The 13,961-nt window shown below is 50.8% G+C and overlaps 2 protein-coding genes across 2 annotated transcripts; one reads left to right on the forward strand and one right to left on the reverse strand.

The window, feature by feature from the left end:
* The first annotated feature begins 872 nt into the window (after positions 1-872).
* On the forward strand, positions 873-2,165 carry rxfp3 (relaxin family peptide receptor 3). The gene has a single exon (XM_056587748.1). The coding sequence runs from the start codon at positions 873-875 to the stop codon at positions 2,163-2,165; it is 1,293 nt and encodes a 430-aa protein (XP_056443723.1).
* Positions 2,166-3,287: 1,122 nt separating this feature from the next.
* On the reverse strand, positions 3,288-13,241 carry slc45a2 (solute carrier family 45 member 2). Its single transcript, XM_056589416.1, has 7 exons — positions 12,731-13,241; positions 11,348-11,524; positions 7,490-7,881; positions 6,353-6,496; positions 5,346-5,469; positions 4,142-4,347; positions 3,288-3,613 (listed from the first exon to the last, which is right to left on the reverse strand). The coding sequence occupies exons 1-7, from the start codon at positions 13,239-13,241 to the stop codon at positions 3,395-3,397; spliced, it is 1,773 nt and encodes a 590-aa protein (XP_056445391.1). The 3' UTR covers positions 3,288-3,394.
* Between the last annotated feature and the right edge of the window lie 720 nt (positions 13,242-13,961).

A 13,961-nucleotide genomic window follows, 5' to 3' on the forward strand; every position in this document is an offset into this window, starting at 1 on the left:
TCAATAAACTACATTCTTCACATCTAGTAAAACCACAAGGCGTTCCCTTCCGCAATACACACAGAGGCACACAACGCACGCCCCCACACCCTTTTGATTGTTTGACAGCACAGTTCGTCCTAATTTCTTCTCCTTTTCCTTTCAAAATCTTGCATTTGTATCATCTATAGCCTATTTATTTGTCCCTTGTACAATTAACGTTGCAAATGACTTCCAAATGTATTTAGTCAACGTTTTTGTACACCCTGTTGGTTATCTTAATCGTCCGATGTGTGGTATATCACAACAACATCGACATCCTTCCTTGCAGTGGTGTGAGGCATTCCACTCCTTTAATTAGTCTGTGCATTTACACGTGGAATCAGAACCACGGACAGCGCCTGCTCCATGCAGCTGTACTGGAGGGACCTGGATGATAAAAGCCTGGTGGTGGGGGGAGCCTATGGTCAGACCGCAAATCAACTCTGATGGGGAAACACCTGGGCGCCGGACACACCGCAAACAGCTTCCGCTGGATTGATCATTTTCATACACCAGGGAGCACCGGTCGGATTTACTACTGTAAAGACGCGGGAATGCGATGAACAGTTCACAAGAAGTTTCACCTTCAAACTGTTGGATGGATATATAGACTACATTTTTGACAGCTGTTTGTGTGCTTACGTGTGTGTGCGCGCGCGCGTGTCTGCGCGTGCGTGCGTTTGTGTGTGTGTGTGTGTGTGTGTGTGTGTGTGTGTGTGTGTGTGTGTGTGTGTGTGTGTGTGTGTGTGTGTGTGTGTGTGTGTGTGTGTTGTGTGTGTGTGTGTGTGTGTGTGTGTGTGTGTGTGTGTGTGTGAGAGAGAGCGCTTGGTGGGGGGCATCAATCGCTTGAGATGTCCGGGGAATACCCCAACCCGTACGAGGGCTCCACAGAGTTCTCCTCCAGCTGCTGCCTTGTGGGGAACTTCTCCTTCAGCCTAAACGCCACCCACAACAACAACAACAAAAACAACCGCTCCACCACAAATTCGTTCCAGCTGTCCAACATCAACAGCAAAGATAAAGTGGGATACGGCGGGGACGGCTCGGCCGCGCTGAGGATCACCATCTCTATAATCTACTCCGTGGTCTGCGCGCTGGGACTGATCGGCAACCTGCTGGTGCTGTACCTGATGCGTTCCAAACACGTGTGGAGGAAGTCCTCCATCAACCTTTTCGTCACCGGGCTGGCCCTGACGGACCTCCAGTTCGTGCTGGTGCTGCCCTTCTGGGCGGTGGAGAACGCGCTAGACTTCAAGTGGATCTTCGGCAAGGCCATGTGCAAGATCGTGTCCTACGTGACCGCGATGAACATGTACGCCAGCGTCTTCTTCCTCACCGCCATGAGCGTGGCGCGCTACTGTTCCCTGTCCTCTGCGCTTCGGGGTGGCCGGCGCGGGGACGGAAGCGGCGCGCGCTGTGCGCGTTGCTTTTGCTCCGCCAAATGGATCAGTGCGTTGATCTGGTGCGCCGCCGTCTCCGCGGCACTGCCGCACGCGGTGTACTCTACCACGGCCACCGTGTCAGAAGAGGAGCTGTGTCTGGTGAAGTTCCCTGACGCGCCGGGGGACGCGCAGTTCTGGCTGGGGATGTACCACGCTCAGAAGGTTCTAATGGGCTTCGTTGTCCCGCTGGGGGTCATCAGCGTGTACTATCTGCTGCTGCTGCGCGTCATCCACTCCAAGCGCGGCAGCAACTCGAGCGCGAAAAGACGCTCCAAGGTGACCAAGTCCGTGACCATCATAGTGCTGTGTTTCTTTCTGTGCTGGCTGCCCAACCAGGCGCTAACGGTGTGGGGCATCCTGATCAAACTCAACGTGGTGGACTTTAGTTCCGAGTACTACACGACGCAGGCGTACCTTTTCCCCGTGTCAGTGTGCCTGGCGCACTCCAACAGCTGCCTGAACCCCATCTTATACTGCCTGATGAGACGGGAGTTTAGGAAGGTGCTGAGCAAACTCCTTTGGAGGATCACGTCGCGGTCCGTGACCAACATAAGGCCGTTCACAGCCACAACCAAGCCGGAGCCAGACGAGCAGGGACGGGTCCTGGTTCCCATCCACTCCCCTGAGGAGCCGGTGGCGTTCTACCCGCCCGGGGCTGTGGTCTACAACCAAAGGAACGACGCTCTGCCGAACAGTACATGAGGCCCGGGCCGATCTGACTGGGAATGTTTGGGTCGAAAATCGTTGATTTGGCCAGATGACTGACGACTGAAAAAGTACAATAATAGATAGCTGTCTGTCTGTCCGTCTGTCCGTCTGTCCGTCTGCCCGTCTGCCCGTCTGTCCGTCTGTCCGTCTGTCCGTCTGTCCGTCTGTCCGTCTGTCCGTCTGTCTGTCTGTCTGTCTGTCTGTCCGTCTGTCTGTCTGTCTGTCTGTCTGTATGTATAGGGACACATTAAGTAGGCTACCTCTATATGTCTTCAATGTCGTCATTACAGACTTAATATTTTACTGGCACATTTCAGGCAAATTATTTTGTTGTTATTGATTTTATAAGAAATACAATAGCGGTACCCCAAACATACATTTATGTAAATGTTGCTATTTTCTATGGTTATGTCGACGTACTTTTGTACGCATTTCAAGATGATCCACAAAAGGAACTGAAGAAAGAAAAGGACAGGACATAGAAAAACAAACAATGCAGGAGCCTTTCATTGCGATGGACAGAGCATACTTATGTTTTCCATAGGGGCCCAGAGCTGTGAGTGTGTGAGTGATCTCTCCCTGGGCACCCCTTCTCCTGGTCAAGTGTCTCACTAAACAGACAGTGTTATTCAATCAAATTTCATGGCCTTCCTTTTAGATATAAATTGACTGTCACCACCTCTTGGTCTGTTTTGTTTCCGACTCCAGGTCTATTTATCATTCGATGTTTTTATAGACATTTATTAAGAGACATTATCGTGTCAGTTGTGATTCTCATCATACAGATGTGTGTGTGTGTGTGTGTGTGTGTGTGTGTGTGTGTGTGTGTGTGTGTGTGTGTGTGCAGAATAGCTAAACGACTTTGTGGTGGAGAAGCTGACTGAGATACGTGTCTAGATTCTGTTGATTTTTATGCAAATGCCAATGAATGCCATTTAATATTTATAACAAAATCCTGTCCGAAAAAGAGACTAAAGCCAAAACGTCTGGCTTCACTTCCCCAGTCAGATTGATCATCTCATCATGCGATGGAATCTTACGTAGCAATTTAATTTCGTAATTCTAAAGCCATGATATCAATCACACAGCGTCGGACAATTTAATGAAAAACAACCCAAAAAATTAATAAATAAAAATATCCGGTCGCTTGTATAAAGATTCTTTTATTTATTAAAACACTCATTTTGACAATCGCAAAAAAACAAAGGGGGTCCAAAAAGAAATCACTTGACGTCTCTGACGAAAAGGGCGATGAAGACACAGCCGAGGAAGGCCACGGCGGACGCCCCGACGACCACCACCACGCTGCCGGCCATGTTGACCAGGGCCCCCAGCCCCGCTCCCACCAGGATCTGGGCCAGCTGCACCATGCACGTCAGGGCCGCGCAGTCCACGCCCGTGCCCCGCTGCGGCTCATTGGACTCAAGTAGCCTCAGCTGCTCCTGATGGGTGGAACATTTGATTTGAATAAATTGTATATTTGACATGGATATTGACAGATATATATCAAATCATTCAGCTAGATTACCGTTTGGGTGCATGCACGTTCATGTGAGTCTCATTGTGTGCTTGCTTGCGTGCGTGAGTGCGTGTGCGTGCGTGCGTGCGTGCGTGACGTGTGTGTGTGTGTGTGTGTGTGTGTGTGTGTGTGTGTGTGTGTGTGTGTGTGTGTGTGTGTGTGTGTGTGTGTGTGTGTGTGTGTGTGTGTGTGTGTGTGTGTGTGTGAAGAGAGAGTAAGGGAAGGGACAGGGAAAGACGATGAGCGAAAGACGAGTGAACGAGAGAGAGAGAGAGAGAGAGAGAGAGAGAGAGAGAGAGAGAGAGAGAGAGAGAGAGAGAGAGAGAGAGAGAGACAGAGAGAGAGAGACAGAGACAGAGAGACAGAGACAGAGAGAGAGAGAGAGAGAGCAAACGAGAGAGAGAGTGCGGGCGAAGGAGACCACTCCACTCCAAAACATGTGTCCCGCTACCTCCTCCTCGCGCTGGTACTCTGCGATGAGGTTGAAGGGGATGGTGTACAGCGTGCTGGACATCACGCCGAACACGCTGCAGAGCACCAGGGTGGCCACCACGTTGGGGAAGAGGCCGATGAGGCCGGTGCCCAGGCCGAACACAAAGTAGCCCACGAAGTACAGCCCCTTCAGGCCGACGTGGGGCAGCAGCAGTCGCTGCACGTCTGGAGGAGGACCCGGGGGAGGACGGAAACAGATAAAAGTGGCTTGAACCGGAACTTAGCACTGTGTGAGAGCCGCCCCAGGATGTCAGATTTATGCGCTATCGCTTGAGTTTAATTGGCCTCAAATGGCAGAGCGAACCGTGAGCTAATGAGTGGAATGCTCGGAGTGAATTTTAATTTCGAGTTGACTGGCCCTGCGGCTGTTAGAAACGGACAATATGGAATCACTTATTACTCATTAATAGGCCTTTGTGTTTTTTAGAAACAAGTAAACAGACTGTTGAATGAATCATACAACGGCAGAAACAAAATGGACCAACACTGTCTACCGTCCGCGCCGATAGGATTTCGGTCGTTTCGTAACTGGCTCACAGTTTCAATTTAAACATCAAGGTTGGCACGACATGTTTCCCGCTGCTGCAAGCGATTTTTCCAATCCCAAGTGTTGTTTGTACTTGTGCCATTATATTGCTGTCCTGCTACTTCTCACACTCCAGCTGGTATAGCTCACTGCAGCGAAAATCGATTTGTTTGGCCCATCGCAATCCTCTTGGGGCAGCTGGCTCCTTAGAAACACGATCCGCTCAGGAACGCTGAGGAAGCTGTCTATCTGCCCTCACAATGCTTTTCACTGCGTTTCACTCTATTTATTGCAGTATACTTCAACTGCTGAATGGACAGCTGTGCATCCTGACACCTGACACCTTAGTGAATACAATAATGCATAATAAAATGCCCACGTATACCAGTATATTATGTATAAACGCACGAGTACACACACACACACACACACACACACACACACACACACACACACACACACACAGACACACACACACACACACACACACACACACACACACACACACACACACATGCACACACGCACACACAGACACACACACACACACACACACACACACACACACACACGCACGCACGCACGCACACACACGCACACACACGCACACTCCCACACTCCTCACAAACGGACTTACATGAGTAGAGTGCCGAAGATACAGCGTTGATGCAGAGTCCCCAGCAGCCAATTTCAACACCTCTCTCATATCTGCTATAAGCTGTTGAGCTATGGGCAGCGTACGGGTTTCCTTGGTATACAATCTGAGAGAGACACACTTGCCAAAGTCACTATGACGCACACCAATGGTTTCATAACCTGTGCCATTGAACGGCTCTAAATGACACAGGGTATGTAAAAGCTGTTGATGAATGAACCAAGAAAAAGGATTGTAAGATTAATGTAAGAATTGATGTAAGAATTAAGCTTTTACTTGAATATAGGCCTACCTTTTTCACAGGGTTAGGGTATTATATACATGAGATCGCATGGATCTTATAATTAAGCCTTTTACTTGAATAGACCCTTTTCAACAGGGTTAGGGTCGTCACTCTTAATACCAGCTCCCAAAGATTACGTGGAAAATAACGCATAACGCACTACACATGACATGAGTGTGTGTAGGTGTACTGCTCTTTTTCCGCCATGGGTGCGGCCAAAGAGAACGAAATGGAGATCTCCGAGATTAGCACTTTGTTTCACTTTTCTTTCAATTTACTTAGCAGTAAATTGATCATAGCAGTCATGCCCTGGTATCTCAGCGTCCCCGCCACGCTCCCATGTGTTCTTCAACAATAAACTGTGGGTGATGATACATTGTCTCTCCTCAAAGACACCCACACATACGTGCACGGAACTCGCACGCACACACACACACACAAACAAACACACAGACAGACCGACAGACACACACACACACAAACACATAGACAAACACATACACGGACACACATGCACACACACAAACGCAAAGACACACACACACACACACACACACACACACACACACACACACACACACACACACACACACACACACACACACACACACACACACATACACACAAACATGCATATAGGGGGATAAGCGAAGGGTTATAATACTATTATACCATAATACGAGGTTATAAAGGAGGTGAACCATACCTGTCCCATGAAGTCAGTGAAGAAGAGCATGTTGCAGAGAAAGGCCGTCCATCCCAACAGGTGACTAATGCACAGGTATCGGTAGTCGTTTGGCATGTTGAACATGACCTTCATTAACGACCTGAATGTCATTCTCTTCTGGGCCTGAACACCCCCCCCCCCCCACACACACACACACACACGCACGCACGCACGCACACACACACACACACACACACACACACACACACACACACACACACACACACACACACACACACACACACACACACACACACACACACACACACACACACACACACACACACACACACACACACACACACACGCAAGCAGAGAGAAAGATACACACACAAATAATTAAAATGGAGACAACACCAGGCATGTGGAGTATTGGTTTGCATAAAAATGAAGGGTAGGGTCATTTTGTTTAATGGATTGGAATGTAATTTAGCGTATGTAATTTCATTTAAGGCCATGTAATGTATGTAATGTAAAGTAATCGAATCAAGTATGATGAAGATATGCACATATTTTAAACCTTGTGACCTCAGTTGGGAAACTTTACTGGCAACAGGTTGTTAACCTCTGTCTCTGTTGATCTATCCATGTGTCTGTCTGTCTGCCTGTCTGTCTGTTTATCTGTCTGTATGTACGTCCATCACTCAGTCTGCCTGTCGGTTTCCCTGTCCATCAGTCCAACTAGAAACCAGATGGAAACTAGAAATATGAATGAAGGAGGGTTCAGTGTAATTAGTCAGTGTTATATTGGCCTGTATTGCCCGTAGGGTTTTTCGTTGTTTTTTTTCCGCTTTGTGTGGGAGTGGCTTTGGATGACGGCTGGTGTAAGCAGCCTCAGCTGGCCCCTCTCAGACTGATTGGACCCTGGGGCTGGGGGGGGCTGCCCACCTGTTGCGCATTGAGCAATCAATGCGCAACAGCTTCAAGCAGCCGTCACCGCACCCACTCCCACCGGCGGCCAATCAGGCCTCCCTTCACAACGAGAGACCTGAATAAACGAATGCGTTTCTATAAAGCCTTCAGGACCTAAAAACAAAAGGTCCAATCAAAACGAATCAAACCAAACCAAACCACCCCCCCCCCACCACCACCACCACCACCACCACCACCACCCACCTCCTTGTTGGGCTGCTTGGCGCTGGAGGTGACGGCGTTGGCCTCGGACAGAACGGAGAAAGACCGGGGCCGGATCTCCATAGTCGTCTGGTAGGTGGGCTCCTTGGGCAGCGCTCCGTAGCCGCCGCCGCCGCCGCCGCCGCCGCCGCTCTGGTACCGCATCAGAGGGATGCCCCCCGAGGTGGAGGTCGAGCTGGGGGGCATCACGGGGGACTGCGGCGCCTTGTCCAGGGGCGTCTCCGGGATGCTGACCAGGTGGACGGTGAGGAAGAGGACCCAGGTCAACGCCGAGAAGAAGTAGATGACCTGGTACTCGGAGCCCAGCAGCTTGCCCAGCGAGGAGTGGCCCCAGTCCATGGCTCCTATCAGGTAGCCGAAGGCGCCCCCCAGACCTGGAAGACCAAGCGCCGCAGCGGAACGGTGAGACCACTGAACAGCAGCGCCTCGTCAGAGACTCGTTTAGCAGCGGTGGGACTCGTGACACAAAGGAGGAGGGCACCAGACCGATTGATTTGGCCTTTTTGCATGATCAACTGTGGGGGTGTCAGCCCCCCCTGCCCCCCCGCTTTGCCATGTGGATGATTTGGGAAAACGGTCAAACCTTTCAGGATTGTGGTCTGGTCATTATTTTTTTAAATGGCCGAAGGCGCAGAGGCAAGAGGCACTTCAAGGATTTAAGTTAAATCCGTCTGTCATGCATCACGACCGCCGGCAAGTTTCTTTTTTGCGGAGCAGAAGTTTGGGATACGCGCCGGTCGAGTCTAGGTTTGAAAAGGTCTGTTGATCCTTTCATTTTGTGGAAGGGATCATCCATGTGCAGCCAAGGATGAATCACGGTTAGGTATGGCTTGGCCTCGTTCTGTTCTCATCGACCTCCCGGCCAGAGCCCTATCTCTGACCCCCACTGCTCGTGGATCAGACAGTCGATATGTCTCGCCTTCATCCTGTTTTCATCCGCCTCCCTGCCAAGCGTCGGCTTCTACCCCCCACTACTCTTGACTTGATCGAAACAATTTATATGCATTCACCTTGATCCTGTTCCCATCCCCCTGCCTGCCAGACCTGTCTCCCACTGTACCGGAGGAGTAGAACAGGAAGCATGTCGGAGGGTCGGCTTGAGCATTATGGCCCAATCCCATTCCTACCCCTTACCCCTTCCCCTTCCCCCTTCCCCTTACCCCTTCAAAACAAGGGGGAGGGGTAAGGGGTAGAAATGGGATTGGGCCTAAATATCCTGCTTTCACTTTACGGTCCGACAACAGATCCCTCGCATAGCAACAGGTCTGGGAGACAATCTCAACCCTGGAGGTCAGGGGATTGCTTCTTTTGGTATGTTGACGGGTTACGATTAGACGGTGTCTGCCCCTGCACTTGTTTTGTTATGAATCAAGGACGCAATTATGGTTGAAAATTACACAGAGGTTGTAATAGTGGGAGAGAGCAATTCAATATCAATGGGACAGTGAAATAATAATGGGACAGTATAACGACGCAACAACGCATTATAATGGGACACAAAGCAAAACATAAGAGTGTGAGTGTGATGAGAGTCCATGTAGCAGGATGGCATTGGTTGTTTGGAACCGGGGTAAGCTGAAGGAGCTCATGAATAAAGGGTTGAACATAAATCTGCATGATTGTGGAGTTATTGGATCACTCATGTCAATGCACAGATAGTATTATGCAAATGATGACAGCGCAGAACGACTAATGGCCATACCCAGGGTGAAGCATTAATGCACTCGCTCCCCCCTGCATCAATGAGTCTGTTTGTCTCTGTTCTCCTCAAGTCTAGGGGATAGAGAGGCTAACATGAAGCCAACTCAAGGCGTACAGACTCTGGGTTTCACGAGAAAAACAAAGCAGGCAAAAGCTGTCCTGGTTTAACAGATACATCCACCTGCTTTGGCTGCTTGAATCCTTTCACTTGTTTGGGTAATGGTGTGATTTGTTGTTGAAGTGTTACAAGTGTAGTCTATAAATAGATAATGGATCAAAATAACACCAACCCAAAATAAGTGTGTCGAGCTGCGTTCTCCAGAGGCCAGCTGGATTATCCTAGACCGGCCTCAGAACTCTCAGTTGAAATATGAAACTAATCAAAATTACCCCAGCAGTAATCTTATAATTAACACTGGCAGTGTTTCATGATGATTACAATCATGGGCGGAAAAAATGCCTGGTTTCGTGAAAGAAAAATGTAATTACGCACCCATTGATTATACAAACGCTTCTCTGAATCATTCTCTTTCTTGCTCTCACGCTCTTAAACAATCCCTCCCACACACACACACACACACACTGGATCCCGATCTCCCTCCAACCCCCTTAAGAAACGTCACATGATGCCAGCCTCGCAGTGGCGTCAGGGTAGTCATGACGCAGGTCATGTGTCCGGGCTCCCTCTCTCTCAGCACAGCCCCGTGACTGCAGCACATGACCCCCGGCTGGGCTGGATTATACTGGCCCCGCACCGACGGCTCACTACACCCTGGGCCTCCACGAGCAGATCACTGGCTCCTGGGCCCTCATGCTCTGTGGGAAAGCATGAGCCACATGGGGGATACAACATGGGCCACATGGAGGTTTAGCATGGGCCTCAAGTGGGGTGAAGCATGGGCCTCAAGTGGGGTGAAGCATGGGCCTCAAGTGGGGTGAAGCATGGGCCTCATGTGGGCTGAAGCATGGGCCTCAAGTGGGGTGAGGTATGGGCCTCAAGTGGGGTGAGGCATGGGCCTCATGGGGGCTGAAGCATGGGCCAGCATTGTGTCTGGTAAATTGGAACCAATGCAGAGTTGGCTCGGAAAAGGTACATTTGAAAAGAAAGACGCAGTTTTCAACTGGGTCATCTGGCGTCATCATCTCGTGCAACTAGAGCATAAAGCACATTTTAAATAGATAACCCTTATACAATCCCTCACCCTTTCATAAAACCCAGAGCCCGAGATCAAATAAGCATTTCCTCTATAGCTAATCACCCACATCAACCCACTCCACACCAAATTAATCAGCAGGCAGAGCAGGGTCAATTACATGCATGACAAGTGTATGTGTGTGTGTGTTTGTGTATGTGTGTGCGTGTGTGTGTGTGTGTGTGTGTGTGTGTGTGCATACAGGTGTGTGTATGTGTGCCCTTGTGTGCAGTTGTATTTGTGGGTTTCCATGTCTATGTGCACTTGCTTATACTGTATATGAGTTAGAGTGTGCATGGGTGTGTGTGTGTGTGTGTGTGTGTGTGTGTGTGTGTGTGTGTGTGTGTGTGTGTGTGTGTGTGTGTGTGTGTGTGTGTGTTTTTTTCAACATACACATGTGCGTGTGAGATTTTGTGCACGTGTGAGTGTGTCTGCCCATGTCATCAGGACATTTCAGTTATCATTAACGCTGGAACACATTTCAGTTGGGTGGTTTTTCAGTCTTGTGTTGCGTAGGCCATCAGGAACCCACTGTTCTGATGCACAGTGTGTGAAGGGCTGAAACCTAATAGGGTCTGTGGGTTCAAAGGCGCAGGATAGCGTAGTTAGCTAACGTGTTAAATAGCTAGTGTTAAGTCACAGGGAGGTTCTGGGTTTTGAACCACCATGAGCCCCCAGTCCAGCTGTCAGCATCCTCAACGATTTATAAGATGTATTATTCAGGATGGTGTAGTGGTCAGGGTTTTGGACTCCCCAGTCTGAAGTGACTGGGCTTGAGCCTCAACCTTCCCTGTAGGCCTCCTGAAGCAAGACGCCTTTCACCCCGCCCTGGCACCCATTTACGGATCCTCGAAGGCATCGCCATGGGTGGCTTCGGGATTGGAGACTCTGTTAAATGTTCTATACGGTGTGTGGTGCAAACGAACGCCCGTCCAGTTCCACGAACCTGTGAGCAGGGCATGGTAGTGGAGGCCTCTCTCCTTGTCTTGGTAGGAGCACACGTCAAAGAGGTAGGCCTTGATCGGCCCGTCAATGAAGTCGGCCGCAAAGTCAAACAGCACCACCCCCAGCATCACCACCACGATGGCCCATATCCTCTTGAGCTCCGGCTCACTGACGATCGCTGCAAGACAAGACACACACGCACACACACACACACACACACACACACACACACACACACACACACACACACACACACACACACACACACACACACGTGCGCACACACACATACGCACACACATACACATAAAATAGTTCATCATACGTAGGTCACCACAACCTCAGGAACACTGAGATGATCCGCCTACACCGTGTGTGCTCCAACCCGAGCAATTAGCAAGCCCTAAATCATCCCTATACCCTATGCACGCATGTAACACCGCATGAATACAGATTGTTTATTAAGCTCTACGTGAAGCCTTATGCCCACCATTTATTCCACCATGCATATTTGCCATACATTAGTGGATAATAATATAGAGGATAAATCCGTCAAGGTCAGTGGTCATTATTAAAGCATTAGTATGCCAGCACAGGGTTAAAATTGTGTTCTCACAGTTTTTAATCAGACTAATAGCACTCTACAAACCTAGCGGGAATGTGACAAGATCAAGGGAAACCTCCCCCCCCCCATGCATAATTATGGAAGCGAGTGTTTGGCGACAGTGCATGGTACAAAGTGTGAGCGCTGCCTTCAGCCCTTTAGCGCACTGATGATGCTGTTGATGGCGTGTGTGTGTTTCGCCCCCCCGGAGACTAAAGTCCCTGATGAGGTAGGATAGTTGTTCCAAACAGGAAGTTAAAAAGTCGGTTTCTTTCCACAACCGGGTAACGGGTTCCACATCCTTCCCAACCCCCCTCCCACACATCCAGCCCCCCCACCCCCCTCACGTTCTCTACCCACCCCCTTCACATGCACCCCCCCCATCCACTCACATCCATCCAAACCCTCACATCCAACAAACCTCCCTGAAGTACCTCCACCCGGCCCCTCACACACACCCACCACGTCGGAGGCATGTGTTATGCATTATTGTTTCATGATTTGACTACTCTAAAATGTATCCCCGCAATGTCAGGTTTCTGGAATGGAATGTCTTTTGATTAAAATATAGGATCTGCGTCGTTAGCACATTATACAATCCCACATACATCCACCCAGCCGAGCCCTCACATCCACCCTACCCCCCCTTAACATTCAGCCACACTCACCCCCACCCTCACATAAATCCAAAGACCCCTAACAATCACCCCCCCCCTTTAACACACACCAACCCAACCCCCCTCCGAACCCCCGCCCTCCCCTTCGTCCCCCCCCACTCACCTGAGACCACGGCGTCCCCGTTGAGGAAGAGGCTGATGCCCAGCAGCATGAGCAGGCCCAGTGCCAGGATGTAGGGCCGGCGGCGGCCCCAGGACGCGCGGCAGTAGTCGCTGGCCGAGCCGATGACGGGCTGCAGCAGGAAGCCCAGGATGGGGCTGATGAGCCACACCAGGCTGTAGAGGCTGCGCGGCAGCCCCACGCTCAGCAGCACCGGCGTGACGAACGCCGCCTCCACCGCGTAGCAGAACTCGCGGCCGAACATCACCAGGCCGTGCAGCAGCAGCCGGCCGCGCGACCGCCGGGGGGGCTCCACCGCGCCGAACACCAGAGCGCCGTCGTCGCCGCCGCCGCCGCCGCCGCCGCCGCCAACGTCCCCCATCGACTGCTTGCTCGCTCGGGTGGGACACCAGTCCAGGGAGGTGGTGGTGGTGGTGCCCGTGGTGGTGGGGGAGTGCTCCGGGAGCCGGCAAGGCTGGGGCTGGGTGGACTGGTCTTCCACCAGCAGAGTCATGGTTTAAAAGTCCGGAAGGAGGGGGGGGGGGGGGGGGGAGAGAGAAGCAGGAGAGAGAGAGAGAGAGAGAGAGAGAGAGAAGCTGGAGAGAGAGGGATAGGGAGAGAGAGAGAGACAGACAGAGAAAGAGAGAGAGAGAGACGCAAGACCTGTGTGCGAAGAGATGAGTCTTGTCCAGTCGGCCCTGGCTGGTGGATAACCGTTCCTCAAAGTTCCTTAAAGTTCCCAAAAGTTCCCCAAAGTTCCCAAAAGTTCCCAAAAGTTCCCAGTCCCTCCGCTGGTCGCTCGGTATGGCAGCTTGGTGGACGGTCCTCCGCTCTAGAGCATAACTGGGGAACGGAGCGGCAGCAACACACGACCACTCTCTCGCCTGTTCTCTCTCTCTCTCCCTCCGTGTGCGGGAATGGCAGGCTTCTCTGATTAGTCTGAGGAGAGCAAGGGGGCAGTGCAAGGTGAAGATCCCGACGAGAGGGGAGGAGAGACGCGTGGAGGCGACGTGTGTGTGGTGTGTGTGTGTGTGTGTGTGTGTGTTACTTTAGATCACTTGTTTTATTGCCCTCACCGTCACTGAGGCCTGATGTGCTGCATGAGAACCTTTGGCAAACTGCCTTGTTATTGTTTCTGTGGTTTGCTATGACGTATTTTCTTTCCGTTTTTCACCCATTGAGAAGTAGTTAAAGGAGTAAAGACATTGTTACAAAGGGAGGACATCTCCAAGAA

Source organism: Gadus chalcogrammus, chromosome 4, assembly GCF_026213295.1.
Source record: "Gadus chalcogrammus isolate NIFS_2021 chromosome 4, NIFS_Gcha_1.0, whole genome shotgun sequence".
NCBI lineage: Eukaryota > Metazoa > Chordata > Actinopteri > Gadiformes > Gadidae > Gadus > Gadus chalcogrammus.